Below are 20,513 nucleotides of genomic sequence, written 5' to 3'. Positions count from 1 at the left end.
AGGAAGCAGGCTCCCTGCAGAGCAGAGAGCCTGATGCGGGGCTCGATCCCAGGACCCTGGGATCATGACCTGAGCTAAAGGCAGAGGCTTTAACACCCTGAGCCACCCAGGCGCCCCCAGAAAGAAAATCTTGGTGAAAGTTAAATTACAAATGTGGCCAAACTTCTTATTTCCTCTGGGACCACTGTGAGTAACGCAGTCTGAAGTACCCAGTTATTTGAAAGTCGAATGTTGTATTGAAGGAATTTACAGCAAACACCAGTTGGGGGAGGAATCCAAACCAGCATGGATGTCTACACCCTCCCACTTTGGGTGTCCTATGATAGCAGTTAAGTGTAGAATGAAGAGTTACCAACTGAATGGAAACCAACAGAGCAAGAAGCTAAGGAAAGGATTTCTTTATGAGACTGTAGCAGATTAAAGTATTTCTGCAGAAAAGAATACATTTTTTTTTTTCTTTTCATCTTCCTTAAATGACTCTTGAAGTTCCCCAGAGGGAAGACTGGCAATTTTTGGTCACGTCTGTCCTTTTCTGCTGCACACTTTATGGAAAGTGGCCTTAAATCTCCTACATATCTACATCACAATAAAGACATGTATAAAGAACTCATAAATTGAGTTCTATTAAAAACATTCTCATTTATATTACAAAGAATTAGGAGACCCCCAATTTCTACCTGAGCTTCAGTTGTTATTTTTAACTCGACATTTTGAATTATAGAAGCACCTAACCCTTTTCAACATATACTACGACTGTGAACTAGTTTGTACTTTTCCAGAAGTGTTTAAAAATAAAGATGTTAAAGAAGCCTTCAAAAAGTGAATGTAGGTTTGATGGTAAGTAACTAAGGAATTTACTTCCCAAAGAAAATTCTCCACAAACTTTTCCAGTAAGAATTCATAACTTACCAAAAATGTATTTCTACTTAAACTGGGTGTAGGATTTTGGGCAAGTGAAGTCCTTTTCTTAAGTAATTGCTAATTATGAGCAAGTAAGATCTGCTTTTCGTTCATAAGTTAACCACTTAATTTTGCTGTTTTATGTTATGTGTTACTAAGATACTCTAGAATCTATTAATATGAAATCAGGGTCAATGTATTTCTTGTAAATATCTATTTTTATAGATGCCTTTCATGAATTAGAATAGAGATTTCAGTAGATTAAGCATTTTACTGACCACATCTAATTCCACAAATTATACTTTTTACTTTTTCACTCCTTAACATGAGACCTGTTTTAAGTAGTTTCTTTTGTTGGGTAGAGTGCCCATAAAAGAAAAAACACTTTTAATGATACTAACAATAATTAAGTATCATTAAGTAAGTAGCAACAATTAAGTATAATGAGTCAATATAGACTATTCCAAGTACTTTTGCAGACTTTGATATATTGGCCACGTTACATTGATGCATTGCACAGCATATTTCTATAAAATACAATTCTATTTGAGTTAAAGTACTGATTTTCAAAACTGATTTTTACCAGATAAAGGCTAACATAGTGCCAACACGCAGTCTGCCTTCAAAAACTGTTCACTGAATAGATGATTGAGGAAAGAATGAGAATGAAGACAGTTCAACCAAGCAAAGCTTCAATTTAAATAAACCTACTTAAGTAGGCAGTTCCACAACTTCATTTGAACTTAAAGTACTTTCTGAGGCTGTAAACATTAGTACGGCTTGCATATTTTTGCCATTGCTGTAAGTTTCTGTAGCTTTTTACCGTCTCACCAGGCTTAATTGTGGAAATAACTTTTCTGGATTTTATACTTATGCTAAATTCTTAAAAGCAAATGTGGGGAAAAAAATGGGGGGGGGTGGAGTGGCATGGGGAGGAGGGCTAGTTTGCTGTTTCTGGGGAAAATACAGCTTGCTTCTTCATAAATAGGGCAAATTTTATTTCTTTAACAGCCAGGCTGTTCTTCACCTGACAAGACCTGCCAGAACCCATAACTCATACTTACAGTCACATCCTTTGTTTGACATCAGTTTGTGGCTTTGTGGTTTGGAGGTTTTCCTGTAATGGTCTTCCCAGGCAGAGAGCATCGTCTTAAACTTGGGAAGATGCTGGCTGGCTGGCTGAAGCAATAGAAAACACCCAGTCTTAAAGCCCAAGACAGTTGAAGAGAATGTAATTTGTGAAAAATCTGTGGCTTTCACAGATGTTCTGTGCGAGAAGCTCTTTGCTCTTGGAATTTTTATTTATTTATTTATTTATTTATTTATTTATTTATTTTTGTGGCTATTAGCATGGTCCCATGGGGCAAGCCATGGCATGTTGGCAAAGTCAGCAGCTGCCAAGTGGTATATGTTTTCAGAGACTCTGGGAAGGCATCATGGGTCACCCCTCCTGGTTCCCCCGAAGACACCATCGAAATAATAGTGTAGTTAGGAAACAGCTCACTAAACAGTAGAATATCAGGTCAACCGTTAGAGGAGTCATTACAGAGTAGCCCACACACATATTTTATTTTATTTTTTTCCACATAGTATTTTCAAAGCAATTTTTTAAAAAGTCACACATTCAAGGCCAGCCTGGAAACTGGGAGAATTGCCCTTGTGCCCATATCCCCGCATGGTCAAAGGGAAAACCTGGGACTGGATTTGAGGAGTGAGCGGGGTCTTAAGACTTTGAATCTCCATCGTGTACCTCCAGAGGATAACTGTCTCCCTGGCCATTCATAGTTTAGCATAAATGCATTTAATAGGTTCCCCTCCCCCCCAGTGGATGCAGAATTTGGTTGGGACATGAAAAGGAAGGAATTATGAAGGCACCAAATACGTGACCCGGGCTGGCAACACACTCAAAACCCTTGAGTTTGACTCGCCCTGTTCAAATGTCTTGGCAATGCTTATTCCCTTTATTCCAAGATTTAGTTGTTTAGCTTATTATATTTTAGAGGTTCTAAATCTGTAATAAGATTTGTAGACTGTTGAAAATGTCTGTCTTAAGTGTGTGTACACATACTTCTTCTCTTGTTTGTTTCTGTTTTTTTTTAAAGTAGTATTTTCACTGAGAGGAATAACAACAGTGAGGTCAGGACGCTAGGAGATGCCAAATTAACTTGTTCTAATTCCTAATTCCAGTGGCAGAGTACCAAATTTTTGTAATGTGATTATCCTAAATGAATAATCATGTATTTAAGGAATCTTTAGGATTTCTAAGTAAGCCCATAGTGGCAGATTTTGTTGGATTTTCATATGGTATTTCTCATTGCAACCAAAAGTAATTGACCATCGTTATGGAATAATTCAGCACAGAGCTATTTTCAGATCACATCTATGATTTAACAGTTGTTCTCCGACTAATGATCTAAAAAGCAGAAGGATAACCAGTTTGTGGAGACCAGTTTTACATTTCAACTGAGATTTTATACGGACCGTAGAGGGAAATTTACTATCATAAAACTCAAATCCCAAACTTGATAAAAAGACACAAAGCAAAGAATCCGAGGTCTCAAAAGTGTCTTTTGAGGTCATTGAGGCCATTGTTCCTGATGTATGACTCACAGACTGGCAGCATGGGCATCACGGAAATGCAAAGTCCTAACCCCACGCTGGTCCCACAGAATCAGACCCTGCATTTCAGCCAGCTGCCAGATCATCTGTGTGGCACATGAAAGATCGGGAAGCACTGACCTCCTCCAAATTCCCACCCAGTAAAGGCTATTACGTGTAGGATCCACTAGCTGGGTAAACTGAGGTTCTCCGTAAAAATGCTCGTTCTGTGCATTCTCTGCCATCGTCTGTGACTCCAAGGTGTGAACATGTGCATTGGTTCTGTCTCACAGTGCAGCCCCTCAGCTCCGTTCCACCTTACAACACGGAGGTCACTGAGACCACCATTGTGATCACATGGACACCTGCTCCAAGGATTGGTTTTAAGGTAAGTTGCGGGGGTTCCTAATCTCTTGATAGAGTCCCGAAGTGCTTGTTTCTGGTTGTGATAGAAACAGGGTGTTTGGGAGTCAGGAGACCTGGGGTCTGTTACCTGCCTTCATCTGTGTCTCTGTGACGCCCACTGTGGAGGGATAACATGACCATCCCCTCACTAAACGGACAGAAGGATGGACCGAGGCTGGGAAGTGCTTTGTAAAGGACAAAATATTCATCTAGAACGGTTGTTGTCCTCTCATTTTCTCTTGTCCTTTCCCCCAGGGAATGGCATTTTAAAATACACAGGGAAATGCCTTTTGTTGTGTTGTTGTAAATGGGTGTCAACAAGTTCACGAAAACCAAGTTAGGGAGACCAGTTAGACTCAGAGTCACTTAAAAATCACATTTCCATCCAATCATTTTCATCTCTACTTGTTCAAAGCCCCTTGGGTGAATCTCTTAATAGAAGCTAAGATTAAGGTCTTCCCTGTAGATATCTGGATTCATGTTCTTTAAAGTAATGATATTAGGGAAGCGATGAATACAAATGAATATGTTTAAAAGAATTCCTTTCCTTGGCATTTAGAGTGTGGGGAGAGAAATATTTACTATAATTGGAAATCAAGACTAAATCTCCATGATTACTTATGTAGAAAAATACACCAAAGGTCACTTCTTTTTTAAAATACGCAAATGGCCATGTTGATGATTATGCTACTTAAATATAGAGAAGCCCTTTTCGAAGACTGCTGTTTTAAATTTCCCTTAATCGTGTCATTCTGACTTTCAGAAGCCTTATAACCTACAAAGGACCTCTCTGGAGTTGAACACTGTTTGATGAGACGATATTACCTAGGTTTTGAAACAAAATATTAAAAAATTGAAAATTATGGGCACCTTCATTTTCATTCTTCTTTTGTAATATATTGTCCTGCAGTTTAAGCTATGAACATACTTCTTCAAAAGGAATGTTTCTGAAGTAGAAAATGTTAAAAGGGCTGCTACCTTTAAGTTGAATGTTCATAACTCATTAAAGAGAGCGCTGGAGGATTTCTTCCAGCGGCAAAGAAAGTAGAACTGAACTTGCCACGTGGCCCAAAACCCCTGTGTACTTCTGGTTTATATCTGGAGATTATTGATCAAGCAAAACAGCACGTGATGCTATTTCTCCATAAACTTCCATGATAAGCCAATGTCCTGCAGTTCTGGAAGACGTCTCTCCCACCTTAGCCCCCCAGCCCAAGGAACTTCCCACTGAAGTGTCTAATAGAGCTACAGGCAGGCTCCAACTCATCGCCTAACAAAGCACAATAAGCAGTGTGCACAAGAGTTCCCGTTCTATACAGCATAGCTGCAACCTCTCTGCAGTAATCCAGCTCTGGAGATACTTGACCTTGGTGTTTATTTTGCTTTCCTCCTTCTAGCTGGGTGTACGACCAAGCCAAGGAGGGGAAGCACCACGAGAAGTGACGTCAGAGTCAGGAAGTATCGTGGTGTCTGGCCTGACTCCCGGCGTGGAATATGTGTACACCATCTCCGTCTTGAGGGATGGGAAAGAGAGAGATGCTCCGATTGTAAAGAAAGTGGTGACACGTAAGAGGAATTCTTTCCCTCTCTTAGTTTTTAAAACTGGTCCGATTCTTGAACATAGCTGCTCTTAGGAGCACCACTCCAGGTAAGCCTGGGATGTATCAGAGGGCAAACCGTTGGTCATTGCTCCCCTGGTCCCAGAGCTTCTTTGCTTCTGATAATGGCACGAGGGGGAAGCTCCCATTCCCACTTACCTTATTAGCTATTGCTGGGTTTGGAGCAGCAAGGTCATCTCATGTCATATATTCTATGCTATCAGAACTGTTCTTTCCACGTCAAAAATATTTATGAACTGGCAGGACAGGAAGAATCTCAATAGTATTGCAAAATCGTTAACCGTAAAAAGAAATGTTCTCAGGGAATCACCATCCACCCATGTTTCATAGTGTAACGTCTTTATTTTTACTGACTCTTGAAAAGAAGGAAGGGAATGGGGAAGGGAGAAAGAGAAAGAAAGAGAGGCAGGGAAGGAGGGAGGAAAAGAGAGAAGGAAAGAAAGAAAGAAAGAGAGAGAGAGAGAGAGAAAAGTACTTTCCACAGGTCATGTGCTTGGTGTTAGCTTTAACTTTTAATTTAAAAATTTTTTTCTGCATAGCATTGTCTCCACCCACGAACTTGCACCTGGAAGCAAACCCTGACACTGGAGTGCTTACCGTCTCCTGGGAAAGGAGCACCACTCCAGGTAAGCCTGGGATGTATCAGAGGGCAAACCGTTGGTCATTGCTCCCCTGGTCCAAGAGCTTCTTTAAACCGAGGATATTAATATCTGCCTCAAAGGGTCATTGTGACATTGAATCACAGGGAGTCCTCCATAAATGCCAAGTCTTCCTCCTTTCCCCTTCGCGGGTCCATCACTGGAGTCGGGTTTAAGGTGACCTGGCTCACAGATGCTCTGTGCAGTAACTTCCTCCTTCCTGTTTTCTCTAGACATTACTGGTTATAGAATCACCACCACCCCTCTAAATGGCCAACAGGGCTACTCTCTGGAAGAAGTGGTCCATGCAGATCAGAGCTCTTGCACCTTCGAGAACCTGAGTCCCGGCCTGGAGTACAATGTCAGTGTTTACACTGTCAAAGATGACAAGGAAAGTGTCCCTATCTCTGATACCGTCATCCCAGGTAATGGAAGAATAAGCTACTATCCTAAGAGTGGCAGTTTCGATTAGAGTAGGGCTTAAGATCTTAATCCCCAGGTGGTTGAGGGTGTCGAGTACATTTGGGATTTACTTCTGACCCCCCACCCCAACTACACTCTCCAAAACCGTGAGGTCAGAGCAACTGTTTGGACACATGCTTGCTATTTACACTGCTTTCCTGTCCGCTTCACCAGGATGCTGTTTGTGGCGATGGGGATGTAACTGAGTGCCATGACGGCTTGAACTCTGTACTGTCCGCTCACGTGGAAATATTACTAAAATGATGTCATGTGTCTGTCCTCAGTACTGACAGGCTAAAAGTAATATGGTAAATGCATCCCATCGGCACATTTGTCCCTGATTGTACAGTCCATGTCAGTTTCCAACATCCATAAAATCATACCTGTGTCCGTACATGAGCATGGACGTAGGATTTGGCTAGTTCAATTCTTCATCTTAAAGTTTCAAATCCTACCTTTATAAAATTGAAAAAAGAAATGACATAAAGGCCACGCCTTCGGGTGTTCTTTCTTGGTGGACTGAAAGACAACATTGAAAAGACCTATCTGGGGATAGGTTTGTTCTTTGTCCAAAATTGGATTGTGACCCAGTGAAAGCATTGAACAGATTATATTCTCCTTTGCACTATTTGGGAGAATGCTTTTCGTAATGCTGACTAAATAACTTCGATTATGAGTTAAGCAAAATATTGGCAGTGGTCTTGGACTCCAGTATACCTGTCTTCCTCCTGAATGTTTCACACCATACATTCATAATGCACCAGCATTATGGCCGTAATATTGTCTTGAGTTTTTCTACGGAAAAAGAAAGAAAAACTCGCTGACCGATTTTTTTTTCTTTTTTTTTTTTTTTTTTTTTTTTTTATATCATTTTGAAGAGTTTACATTTTTTTTTTTTAAGATTTTATTTATTTATTTGACAGAGAGAGATTACAAGTAGGCAGAGAGGCAGGCAGAGAGAGAGAGGAGGAAGCAGGCTCCCTGCTGAGCAGAGAGCCCGATGCGGGACTCGATCCCAGGACCCTGAGATCATGACCTGAGCCGAAGGCAGCGGCTTAACCCACTGAGCCACCCAGGCGCCCGATTTTTTTTTCTTTAAACCTCCTTCATGTAAGCTCTGTTTTCCTACTAAAAAAGTTTTCATTTTTTTTTTTAAAGCATTGCTGGTACTTACTACAGTTATTATGTCTAGATTCTAAGAATGGTTTTGACATCCTAAACAGCCCTGTGACTTATAAGAACCTGAGAGTTTCAACTCTACTGTTTAGAGATCCTTTTCAAATACAAGAAGATCCCTAAGAATACTGTAACCTGTTCTACTCTTCCAGGGAAGCAAACTATATTCATGGTGCTTAGAACGTCTTTTCAGAACATTGGGAAAAGATCGCATATTACCATCATTGCTTTAACATTCTGTCAAGTTTGCCACTAGTAACCTGATGTACACTGCTTTATTTTTTCCTCTTTTTGCCTCCATCTTCCTTTTGCCCCCCCCTTTGCTTTGTAACTCAATAGAGGTGCCCCAACTCACTGACCTAAGCTTTGTTGACATAACCGATTCAAGCATCGGCCTGAGGTGGACCCCGCTAAACTCTTCCACCATTATTGGGTACCGCATCACAGTAGTTGCGGCAGGAGAAGGTATCCCTATTTTTGAAGATTTTGTGGACTCCTCAGTAGGATACTACACAGTTACAGGGCTGGAGCCGGGCATTGACTATGACATCAGCGTTATCACTCTCATTAATGGCGGAGAGAGTGCCCCTACTACACTGACACAGCAAACGGGTGAATTTTGAAAACTTCTGTGTTTGAGACATGGATGGTGTTGCATGCTGCCAACAGTCACTCTGGTTAAAGACGGACGTTTCACGGGGAAAGCCAGCAATTTGCCAGTCGTTAGGAGAGGGAGGATGGGTTGGGGGCGGGTGAGGAATCGGACCTATAGGCTAAGCCGATGGGTCGAAGGCATGTGCACGTGGTCTTAAATACACTTTCATTTAAACCACAAATGTGCATAAAGCTAGAGAGAGCTGATCTGTTCGATGCAAAATGGCAAAGGTTAAATGAATTTGCCTACCTGGAGTTGTTTTATTTTTTTAACGTATCTTGCATGAGTACCAAATTGCGTTGTGAGCACCAGTTAATACTAAAGGTACTTCCAAACGTATCAGGATGCCCTTCCTTCTACTCTTCGAGAAAGCCCACCGTGTTCCTTTTCTGTAGTTGACTAAAATCCCAGTAAAATGTAGGGTGAATTGGAAGAGGGGTGTTTTGATAGAGGAGAAAAAGAAACTTTGGAGCATGGTGGATTGCCTTGCCATGGCTAGGTAAAAAACAAAACAAAACAAAACAAAAAACTCCTCTTTAACCAGTCTGGGGCTGAGCATGCAACATTACAAAGGTTCTCTGCCCTGCATGGTAAGAAACATGCCGAGAACCAATCTGCATGAACCTCTTCACTTATAGGTAGAGTTCACGGAGCGGGATTGTAGCAATGCCGGTAGCTGTAGTCACCTCGGGTCAGGGGAAACTTAGGACCCTCTTGTCTTTTTGTCTGTGTGCATGTGTTTCTTCAGAAAGCACCGCTGTGTTTCTCTCTGCTGTGTGGCAACTTAAGCCTCTTCAGCCTGGGATAAAATAACTGTCAGTGGTATTTATAATGCACTTCAAATCCATGTATTTGGAAGCAGATGCAAATTATTCTTGGATATGTACCGATGGCAGAAAGGTTAAAGGGGCCTAACAGTACTGTGTGTAGTGTTTTATTTTTAACAGTAGTTCACTATGATTTAGATTAGATTTAGATTAGATCATTTGCATGATGGTGACTCATTTCCTTTATGCATGAGTTATTGTTTTTTAGCTTCCCAGCTCTTTGGGTTAACTTTCGTTTTCAAACTATCTTGACCTGGTGTTCCTCCTTCTTTGAAACCAGCTGTTCCTCCTCCCACTGACCTGCGATTCACCAATGTTGGTCCCGACACGATGCGTGTCACCTGGGCCCCACCTCCATCCATTGAATTGACCAACCTCTTGGTGCGCTACTCACCGGTGAAAAATGAGGAAGATGTTGCAGAGTTGTCGATCTCTCCTTCAGACAATGCAGTGGTCTTGACAAGTAAGCAGTCAACTGTATCTGTATCTACTAACTGTATCTGTATCTACTGTAACTGTATCTACTAAGCTAGAGCCCCAGGAAAGAGTTCCAAGTTCTCAGGTAGGAGTAACTAAGATGAAGACAGCTACAAGACTAGAAGCTGAACTCCACATCGGATATGCAGCCCTGTACATTTTGAAAGCTGTCATGTTTATTGCGATTTTCATGTCTATATCTCTGAGATCTACAACTTTTTAAAGATCATAGGAGAAAAACACCAGCAGCGAAGTTCGAAGACTTCAAACAAATTCTGCTTCCAGATGAACACATAAAAATAAACGAATGTCAGGAGAAACCGTATGACTAAATCTAAATGTTTGGAGAGGGAAGTGATGAGGATTGAAAATAGTGTCACCATATCTGTTTTACTCTCATTTTTTTAAAAAAAGCATTAAGCAGGTAATCTCTGGTGTTTGAAGGCATAGAAAACAGCAATTCAGGATAGCTCAGGATGCTGTTTTGAAGAAAGAGCCGAAGGGTAACGGGTACTTCAGGAAGAATCTGTTGGCAGGGTTTCTCTGAAGGCTGAGGACCTGGAAAAACAGCAACCATTTACGAAAATTGTGTCTTTCTAGATATTACCTTTTTGAAATAGACATCGTTGATTAAAGAAAATAGAAGGAGACTGAGACATGGTGCTGTGTTTCCTGTCAGTGTCATCCTCTCACTGGAGTAGTAGAATAAACACAGGAGAACGGCATAGGTTTCCACACAAGGAAGGAAAGCGCTCACATATAGTACAGTACCAGAGGATAGTCTGAAAATATCCTCCATATCGTGAACATGCTTTAGAGCAGGGAAGGCAGCTCAACATGACCACAGTCCCGCCTTCTCATTTCACGACTGAGAGTGAGAACACCCTTATATCTGTACATCAACAGGGCTCTTATTTGTCTTCTGGAGCATTCTGGGATCAGCAGTTAACAGCATCGCTCAGTATGCACCCCCTGCCTTAAGACCAGGTCTGCCCCACAGACTGGTCACATGTTCATCATGTGTTCTCAGATCTTCTTCTAGATCTTTGCTCTAGATTGCAAAGTAGCCATCTCCCCCCAGAGAAACCATTATTACCCAGTTTTATAGATGAAACAACGAGGGTCTGTAGTGGTTAAATAAATTACCCCTGGGCAACGAGGAACAAGGAAAGGAAAGTCTGAGCATCTAAGCCTTGCAGGGGCCTCTATAGAAATGGTATGGGGGGGAATGGGGTCTAATGAGGAAGAATCCAAAGATTAGAACCCTCACTCTGTACTTTTTCGGAGACCTCAAAATGAGAGAAGAGGATACTCAGGAAAGTGTATGTAATTTTGTTAAGTATTTTGTTCTTACTTTGTTATGGCAAATCCTATCCGTTTCCCCTTGGACTGTAACTCTTTTCCAGTAAAGCTTAATTAAGACCACCCGTCTTGGCCTGGGTCAAACTGTTTATGATTTCAGGCAAGGATGTCAAAGAAGACAACTTTTCTGTGCCTCCGTTTTCTCATGTGTAAAATGGGGATAGTTTTAAACCTGAGTTTTGGAGGTGATGGATACGTTCATTGTCATAAATGTGGTGATGATTTCACAAGTTCATACATAGTCCAAAACCTGTCTGAACTGTACATTTGAAATATTTGCAGTTTATTGGATGGCCACAAGCCTGCTTTAAATAGTAGCAAACTTCTTCCTAGGGTTGTTGGTGACAAGTCAATGACAAGCCACAGTGATTATTATCACATACCCTCAACAGGTGTAGTATTGAGTGGCTGACAGAGAGAATGCTATGTGGCAGCTACCATCTTATTGCAGATCGGGGTGAATCATACTCTCAGAAGTACATCTGAGGGCACAGCTTAGAGACATTGGAAGGCAAGGTGACCTTTCCTTAGCAACCCATTACAGCCTACCTGTAGGTAGTGACACTCACACGTCAGTATGAGTAGGTCAGGGGACTCAACTTTTGTGTATGTTATTTTATCCATTGAAATAGTCCTAAGAGTGATTTGCTTTTTTCATGCTTCTGAGCACAATTTAAAAATAAGTCCTCCTTGTCTCTTCAGATCTCCTGCCTGGCACAGAATATTTGGTCAGTGTCTCCAGTGTATACGAACAGCACGAGAGCATACCCCTTAGAGGAAGGCAGAAAACAGGTGAGTCGTGTTGGCAGTATTCGGATCAAATAGCTTTGACCTACCAATTTTAAATAGCAGAATGGAATGCTGCTTCTAAAAACGCACCTCCATTTCTGGGGTGGTAGTGGTACTTATAGCCTTGTCATTACTTTCTGATCACTGGCCTTAAAAATTAAATGACACTTCTGCAAGTATTACCCTGACTTTCAGTCACTAAGATTATACTCTTGGCTTCCAGAGAGGACTAAAATAGTCCAGAAACGTTATTGTCTGTCCTTCTAAAAATCTCCCAAGAATAATATCATCTCTGTTGTTTAGAGATGGTGACCATTCCCTCTCATTAGGCGGCTCTGTCTAAGGCTGATCCAACGCTGTCATTGTCATGGAAGTCTTTTCCTTCCTTTGCTAAGCCAACAAGTTTTTTTCTGCTTGGCGAAATAGCCATTTGCTATGTGAAGAAGTTTAACTGAATCCTGTAATATTACATTTCTTCTTTAATATGAGGGCTTCTGTTAATTTTTCCCTTCTAAAACAGTGCGATGTGGTATACCCATTAATTTATTTATTATAGTACCCTTGGTTCCAAAAAGGAATTGTGATATCTCAATTTATTAATACTAAAATAAAAATTTTGGACAGGCCCAGAGAGATTAATTGATTTGAATTTGAGATATACTCTAAAATTTTTACTAATTTTTCTGCCGTACACTAAATTTTCAATTCATGAGGATTTACTTGCATGTACTCTGTCCAGGATGATGCCTTATTTTCATTTTTGAGAGTTTTATGTTTGGCATTATTACTACCCTGTTGACCTAACAATTTCCTCTTGAGTGCAGAAAGCTTCTTTACGAACCAAACACTTAACCTGAAAGTGGGCATATCTTGCCTTATTTCGAGAGACACACTTACAGGATAGAAACCCAGAATACTTGAACACTGAAGCATTTGAAAAATAATTCCCAGATATCTTAAATAGCTGTCTTCAAAAGCGAGGCAGAAACCTTTGGTAACAACATGTAAAAATAACTCAGATTACTTAGCAAAAGAAAAAAGAAAAAGCTTGAGTTGGCCATTTGGAGCTGGGGCAGTTTATGATTTTGAAATTTATGTGTGGCTTAGAATCAGCACAGCAAGCACAGCATTTTGCTGTGCTGAGGAGAAAGGACAGAAACACTGGCTTCCCTGGGTTACCTTCCCTACATTCTTCCTCACCTCCTAAACTGGTGATGTCTTTTTTTTTCCCCCTGGGTCGGAACAACAGGTCTTGATTCCCCAACTGGCATTGACTTCTCTGATATCACTGCCAACTCTTTCACTGTCCACTGGATTGCCCCTCGAGCCACCATCACTGGCTACCGGATTCGCCATCACCCCGAGCACACTGGTGGAAGACCTCGGGAAGACCGAGTGCCCCCCTCTCGGAATTCCATCACCCTCACCAATCTCAATCCGGGCACAGAATATGTGGTCAGCATCGTTGCTCTGAATGGCAGAGAAGAAAGCCCTCCCTTGATTGGTCAACAGTCAACAGGTAACTTGTTTTCTGGTCTGCAAAGGCACTCAGAGGACTTCCCGGGCAGGCGGGATCTTCTGGAAAGCGGCTTTGTGTTGTCTGAATCATCGTCTCTTAGAAAAATGGATTGTGCTTGTGAGGCACGGAGAGAGAAGTGAGAGAATGCGTGGAGGAAATCTCCTCTTTAGCTCTATTGAAGATAACTTTATTGCAGAAAATTTCTCACTGGATTATAATGTATTTTTACATTTCTAATACCTGAAATTTTATTCAAAATATTAAGAAATCTCTGTTTTAGAGTTCCTTTAAAAACAGAATTATTGGGGGCGCCTGGGTGGCTCAGTTGGTTGAACGACTGCCTTCGGCTCAGCTCATGATCCCGGACTTCCAGGATCGAGTCCCGCATCAGGCTCCCTGCTCTTTGGGGAGTCTGCTTCTCCCTCTGACCTTCTCCTCTCTCATGCTCTCTCTCACTCATTCTCTCATGAATAAATAAATAAAAGTTTAAAAAAAAAAACAAAAAAAAACCCACAGAATTATTGGGCACCTGAGTGGTTCGGTCATTAAGCGTCTGCCCCCTTCAGCTCAGGTCATGATCCCAGGGTTCTGGGCTCGAGCCCCGAATCGGGCTCCCTGCTCAGCGGGAAGCCTACTTCTCCCTTTCCTGCTCCCCCTGTTTGTTGTCCCTCTCTCGATGTCTCTCTCTCTGTGTCAAATAAATAAATTAATTTAAAAAAAATAAAAATAAAACCAGAATTGTTAAATCAGACGGTGTTGGTATTTTTAGGAGACATGCTGAGGTACTTAGGGGACAAGTAGCATCATGATACCTGTTCCTCAGGCTCAAAGGGTTTAACAAAAAGAGAAAGACACAGAAAGAGAGATAAACAACTGTGGCAATTTTTACTAATTAACAAATGCCCAAGAGAAGGGAATGTAGGTGTTCATTAAATTATTTTTTGTAACTTCTCTGTTGTTTTAATATTTTTGAGTAGTTTCCATGCCCGGTGTGGAGCTCAGACTCCCTGAGGTCAAGACCTGAGCTGAGACTGAGGCAGACACTTAACCGACTGAGACACCCCAGGCGCCACTGTTTTAGAATTTTTCAGAATAAAAAGTTGAAGGAAAAGAATTCTTCAGTAAATTTGTAATAGTCATTTTATCGTAATCTGAATTGCCTCCTTAACCCCTTACCTTGAATTGTTTGTTATTTTTACTTCTGCTAATTTTGCATAATACCTGCATTATTAAATGCAGGAATTACAAAGGTAGTTATCTTAAAAAAAAAAAAAAAAAAGGAGCAGAATGAATCTGGGCATCATTTGAAAGTTATAGATGTGGAAACTTTGCCTTGTTTTTCTAGTTTCTGATGTTCCAAGGGACCTGGAAGTCATTGCTGCAACCCCTACCAGTGTGCTGATCAGCTGGGAAGCTCCCGCTGTCACAGTGAGATATTACAGGATCACCTACGGAGAAACAGGTGCCTTAGTGAAATGCTCTTTCACTCCCATAAAGCCAGATTCTTTTGTGGGTAACCTCAAAGCCCAAGGGCAGATGCATATTTAAAGAGACTTTGGCAAGTCCATTCAATGGAGCCTTGTCTCTTCCAAGAATATGTGAAAAAATATATATATGCTCTAATTGGTGGCAAAACCAAGATACAGAGTTTTTTGTATCCTTCTAAAGGAGGAACAGGAGAGCTCAGGAAGAAAGAATTACAAATTCACAAATATATTATCATTGATGAAATAATAAGAGATTTGTATTTTTTTATTTTCCTGTATTTTCAGAATTTTATTTAACGTGAATCTATTACATTAATGTCTTGAAAAAGGAACCCAGTATACTCCATCCTGGGTTGAGGACTTACCTTCTTTCTCCTTCTAATGTTAATCTACAACTCAGTGCCATTTGAATACTGGAATGTTAAAAAAGCATCAACTGCAATTTTCTCCCAATTTTTACACACTTACTATAAGGTTCACTACATGCATAAATAAATACGTTTCCATGTGGACCCTACTAATAATTCTCTTTTAAAGGGAATAATCAAGGGTGTGACTAAATGTTTTCTCAGTATGTTAATGTCATTGCTCAGCAGTCCCCAACTATTTCTCAGCTTTTCACGCTCTGAACTAACCCCTTTTCACACAGGAGGAAATAGCCCTGTGCAGGAGTTCACTGTGCCTGGGAGCAAGTCCACAGCTACCATCAGTGGCCTTAAACCTGGAGCAGACTACACCATCACCGTGTATGCTGTCACTGGCCGTGGAGACAGCCCCGCAAGCAGCAAGCCGATTTCCATTGATTATCGAACAGGTACTGACTCCTCCTTTGGAGAGACAGGGGAATATTTACTCAGATAGGTTTGTGATGTTCTCCCATGGTATTTTCCTCATTGCAGAATTGCTTTTCTTTTTTTTTTTTTTAATTTAATTTAATTTTTTTCAGCATTCCAAGATTCATTGTTTATGCACCACACCCAGTGCTCGATGCAATACGTGCCCTCCTTAATACCCACCACCAGGCTCACCCAACCCCACAACCCTCAGTTTGTTTCTCAGAGTCCACAGTCTCTCATGGTTTGTCTCCCCCTTCGATTTCCCCCAACTCACTTCTCCTCTCCATCTCCCAACGTCCTCTGTGTTTTTCCTTATGCTCCACATTAAGTGAAGCCATATGATAATTGACTCTGCTTGACTTATTTCACTCGGCATAATCTCCTCCAGTCCAGTCCATGTTGATGCAAAAGTTGGGTATTCATCCTTTCTGATGGAGACATAATACTCCATTGTATACATGGACCACATCTTCTTCATCCATTTGTCTGTTGAAGGGCATCTTGGTTCTTTCCACAGTTTGGCGACTGTGGCCATTGCTGCTATGAACATTGGGGTACAGATGGCCCTTCTGTTCACTACATCTGTATTCTTGGGGTAAATACCCAGTAGTGCAATTACAGGGTCATAGGGTAGCCCTATTTTTAATTTCTTAAGGAATCTGCACACTGGTTTCCACGGTGGCTGCACCAACTTGCTTTTCTTTTTTAACAAGATGAATCTGACAGAGCTTCAAGCCAGATATTTAAAGAAGCACCGCAAAGGTTAGAGATTGTGTCTATTTTGTTAATGGATATATTCCATGGGCCTGCAGTAGAGACGGGCATAAAGGGTGTTCAGAAAATATCTGTTAATGAATGAATGAATGAATGAGCTGATAAAGTAAGAAGACAAACACCTACTTGGCATATAATTTCTTTGTGTATGAGGCAGCCATACTGAAAAAAGGGAACAGTATCTAGATACAGGTCCCACCTCCCAAAGGCCCTCTGCGTGTTTCTGCCAAAGGACTACCTGGGAGTCACTAACTAATAAGAGATTTTTCTGTGCCTACCAGGACTGGAATCATTTCTTGTCCATTCTTGTCCCCACCAACTGGGGCTTCACTGGTTTCTCCTTGTTTTTTTTTTTGTAGAAATTGACAAACCATCCCAGATGCAAGTGACTGATGTTCAGGACAACAGCATTAGCGTCAGGTGGCTGCCTTCAAGTTCCCCTGTTACTGGTTACAGAGTGACCACTACTCCCAAAAATGGCCCAGGACCATCAAAAACGAAAACCACAGGCCCAGGTGAGAATAACCAGCATCTCCCATTCATCAGGATAAACAGAAGAGGGCCCCACAATATGCTTTTTAAAATACATGACCACCCAGGTCTGAGTACCATACATTTTTATGTCCTATGTAAACATTTCCCCATTTGTGAATTCAGGGCTTGAGATTGTTATAGACTTCCTCCACCGCAGAATTTTTTGGAGAAGTGCACTTCTCCTTTTACATGCAAAGTTCCGTTTGATGGTGTGGACATCTTGCATTATTAGATATCTCTTTGTGGTTTTATTTAGTCATGCACATAAAGTAGAGAGACGGCCCAACTTTTTAAGATTCTCTTAGCTCTTGTTTTTGTTTTTATATAAAATCCTGGTAAAATTAGGATCCTAAGGGAATATCTTAAAGTTAAACTAATTTTCATGTTTTCCGAGAGCGGCATCCTTCATTGTTGGAGGCATCATATTAGAGTGTATCCTTTAGTTTGACCTTCCTCCAGTATGACAATTTGTATTAGCCATGAGTATATCCGTCCAAGAGAAATCATATCTGACTTATCCATGTTTTCGTGATAATTCTACAAATGAAAAATCCAGGCCACCAGGCTTTTATTCCTGAATGCTGGTGGTCACATCCGTGGCCTTAACAGCAGATGACACAGGTGCCACATTTACTTTTCCCTCCCTTTGCAGATCAAACAGAAATGACCATTGAAGGTTTGCAGCCCACAGTGGAGTATGTGGTTAGTGTCTATGCTCAGAATCAAGACGGAGAGAGTCCGCCTTTGGTTCAAACTGCAGTAACAAGTACGTAACCCATGCTTCTTCCCCATTTTTCAAAGTCAGTTTCGTTCTTAGGCCTCTGAACGCCCTCCATGTGCCTTTTGCAAGTACACGTAGAGACAGCCCGCTTGGTTAGTTGGTTATCTTGAGCTGAGTCCTTTACAGACATTTTTCCTTCTTGGTGCCAAGCAGAGAACATCAAGGGAAAGAATTTAGGGAGCTCTCATAGCTGCTGTGCTTTGAATTTCATTTGCTCAAATGGCCTCAGCAGAACCCTGTTTGCCTATAGCCAAATCTACAAAATATTTTGCCTGGACCTTCTTTTCTATGACTGGATGGTAAAGTTGATAGCAGTGGGCTTCATGAAGCTATTGCGTTTGGAGCATTTGGAAAACTGCCTGGAGCAGCATTTAATGTAAATAGTGGGGGGAGGGGGAGAGAAGAGTTAAAGAAGGATTAGAATCCTCTGAATCTAACATTGAAAATCAACCTTACCACTTCCAAGGTATAGAAAATCCAGGTCTGTGAGACTAACATCACACTGCAAAAACGAATCTTGGTGGAATACCGGAAAATTAATGGCAAAAAATCCTCTCTGTGGGGCTATTTTGCAGGGTGCCTGTGTGTCTCACGCACACCTACGTCTTAATAAGTGATGTGACCTTAAATCTTTTTTAAAACCGAAAGAAACGTAATCGAGTGTCAAGTAATTTCCCATTTGCTAGTGGGTTAATTGGAATTGAATCCATCAGAGAAAATGATATCTGCGGAACTGCTTTGCACGTTATAAAAATGCTCATTTCACAACTTGCTTTTCACATAACCTCTTACCATTAATTTGCCTAACAGACATTGACCGCCCTAAAGGACTGGCATTCACTGATGTGGATGTCGATTCCATCAAAATTGCTTGGGAAAGCCCACAGGGGCAAGTTTCCAGGTACAGGGTGACCTACTCGAGCCCTGAGGATGGAATCCGTGAGCTCTTCCCCGCACCTGATGGTGAAGAGGACACTGCAGAGCTGCAAGGCCTCAGGCCGGGTTCTGAGTACACAGTCAGTGTGGTTGCCTTGCACGATGATATGGAGAGCCAGCCCCTGATTGGAACCCAGTCCACAGGTATACCGTCCACCGCAGCACGGGTGCTCGCGGGCGTTGCGGCTCCACGCCCCGCTGAGTGACTTAGACATTCTGTTGGGCTCTGGAGTCCCTGTAAGGGGGTCAAACAAACCCAAACAAAACAGCCTCTCTATTAGGACAGACCCTCTTTAGGGTCTGTCATAAAAAGTAAAGTTTACGTGATATTCAGATACAGTTTAATAAAGGACCTTTTAGAGTGGCTTGGCTTATAGATAAGGCCATAGAGTGAGACATCCTAAAATTGTGGATTATTCCTTAAACCCTGACTCCCTGTGGTTATGCTCACTGTGCATAAAGGAAAGAAGTTTGGCATCCTAGAACTTACTCTAAAAAAGGAATCCAAACTGGGCCATTTCCTAGCGGCACGATTCTGAGAACACGTAGGTAAGACCTTCCTTCTCTGGGTGGAGATCGTGCGCTGAGTGTGTGATTTGCTTAAAGGATTGAGAATCAGACACATAGGAGGCAGTTTAGGGCAAATGCTTTCCACAATACTTTATCTGCTTGTGCTTTGTTTCTGAAGCAGAGTGGAATGCTAAATTTGTGTCCTTGTGACAGCATAAACCCTGGGGGTGGCTATCTGTATTATTGCTTTTCGCTTCTCTTTTCTGCTTCTGTTGTGAGCCAATTTTCTTCTTACGCTGCACCACAGAGAATACTTCAAATTTAGCAGCACTGTCTGCTGTGGGGTTCAAATAAACAGGATAAAAACATGCTTCTGTCTTTTGGGGGGTGGAATACCCCTGACATGGTTTCCATGCAAAGATCGCTTATCGAGGAAAACAGCTATTGCTCCTCTTTCCATACAAATGGAAAATCAATCCTAATGGTCAAGAAGATATTTTGATTTTTTGTTGTTGTTGTTTTTATTTTTTTAAGGGAAAGCAAAAAAACAAAACAAAAATGACTTCTAAAACCTCAAGTGTCTCAGACTTCTGGCATTTACCCAAGTGCCTCTAGTGATTCTGAGATTGGTGGATATAAAACACATTTTTTCAGCAAATGTTTTCTTTATTTTGTATCCCTTCTTGTACTTTCTCATACTGAATCTTTGCCCGAGGGAACCCATCTAACCCAACCCAACCCAAGCACATCTGTTCTGCTTCTTGGAATCCACTGTCCTGTCCCTCTTCCCCAGTTCCTCTAAGATAACCTCTAACCAATGGCCATCCCGACAGCCATTCCTGCACCAGCCGACCTGAAGTTCACTCAGGTCACACCAACAAGCCTGACCGCCCAGTGGACGGCACCGAATGTTCAGCTCACAGGATATCGAGTGCGGGTGACCCCCAAGGAGAAGACCGGACCAATGAAGGAGATCAACCTCGCTCCTGACAGCTCATCTGTGGTTGTGTCAGGACTCATGGTGAGAAGTGCCCTCTTTCATTGGAAAAAAGTACAGTTGGCCCTTGAACAACATGGTTTTTTTTGTTTGTTTGTTTGTTTTAAAGATTTTATCCATTTACTTGATAGACAGAGATCACAAGTAGGCAGAGAAGCAGGCAGGGTTGGTGGGGAGAAGCAGGCTCCTTGCTGAGCAGAGAGCCCGATGTGGGACTCGATCCTAGGACCC

At 41.6% G+C, this 20,513-nt stretch overlaps 1 protein-coding gene across 12 annotated transcripts in view; it reads left to right on the top strand.

Annotated features, from left to right (window-relative positions):
* FN1 (fibronectin 1) overlaps positions 1-20,513 on the top strand; it is a 67,283-nt gene that overhangs the window by 29,981 nt on the left and 16,789 nt on the right. For 3 of the 12 annotated variants that reach the window (XM_032354715.1, XM_032354721.1, XM_032354714.1), the window contains exons 21-34: positions 3,792-3,886; positions 5,301-5,469; positions 6,062-6,148; positions 6,394-6,585; positions 8,138-8,410; positions 9,561-9,743; positions 11,822-11,911; positions 13,158-13,427; positions 14,773-14,889; positions 15,564-15,728; positions 16,884-17,039; positions 17,711-17,824; positions 18,650-18,919; positions 20,119-20,306. In XM_032354715.1, the coding sequence (XP_032210606.1) occupies positions 3,792-3,886; positions 5,301-5,469; positions 6,062-6,148; positions 6,394-6,585; positions 8,138-8,410; positions 9,561-9,743; positions 11,822-11,911; positions 13,158-13,427; positions 14,773-14,889; positions 15,564-15,728; positions 16,884-17,039; positions 17,711-17,824; positions 18,650-18,919; positions 20,119-20,306 (2,369 nt within the window). The remainder of the gene's footprint in view (positions 1-3,791; positions 3,887-5,300; positions 5,470-6,061; positions 6,149-6,393; positions 6,586-8,137; positions 8,411-9,560; positions 9,744-11,821; positions 11,912-13,157; positions 13,428-14,772; positions 14,890-15,563; positions 15,729-16,883; positions 17,040-17,710; positions 17,825-18,649; positions 18,920-20,118; positions 20,307-20,513) is intronic. The other 9 variants (XM_032354718.1, XM_032354724.1, XM_032354716.1 and 6 more) reach the window with 3 other exon arrangements.

Source organism: Mustela erminea, chromosome 8 (assembly GCF_009829155.1).
Source record: "Mustela erminea isolate mMusErm1 chromosome 8, mMusErm1.Pri, whole genome shotgun sequence".
Taxonomy (NCBI): Eukaryota; Metazoa; Chordata; class Mammalia; order Carnivora; family Mustelidae; genus Mustela; species Mustela erminea.
The sequence above is the reverse complement of the archived record's forward strand: the minus strand, read 5'-3'. Positions and strand labels throughout refer to the sequence as shown.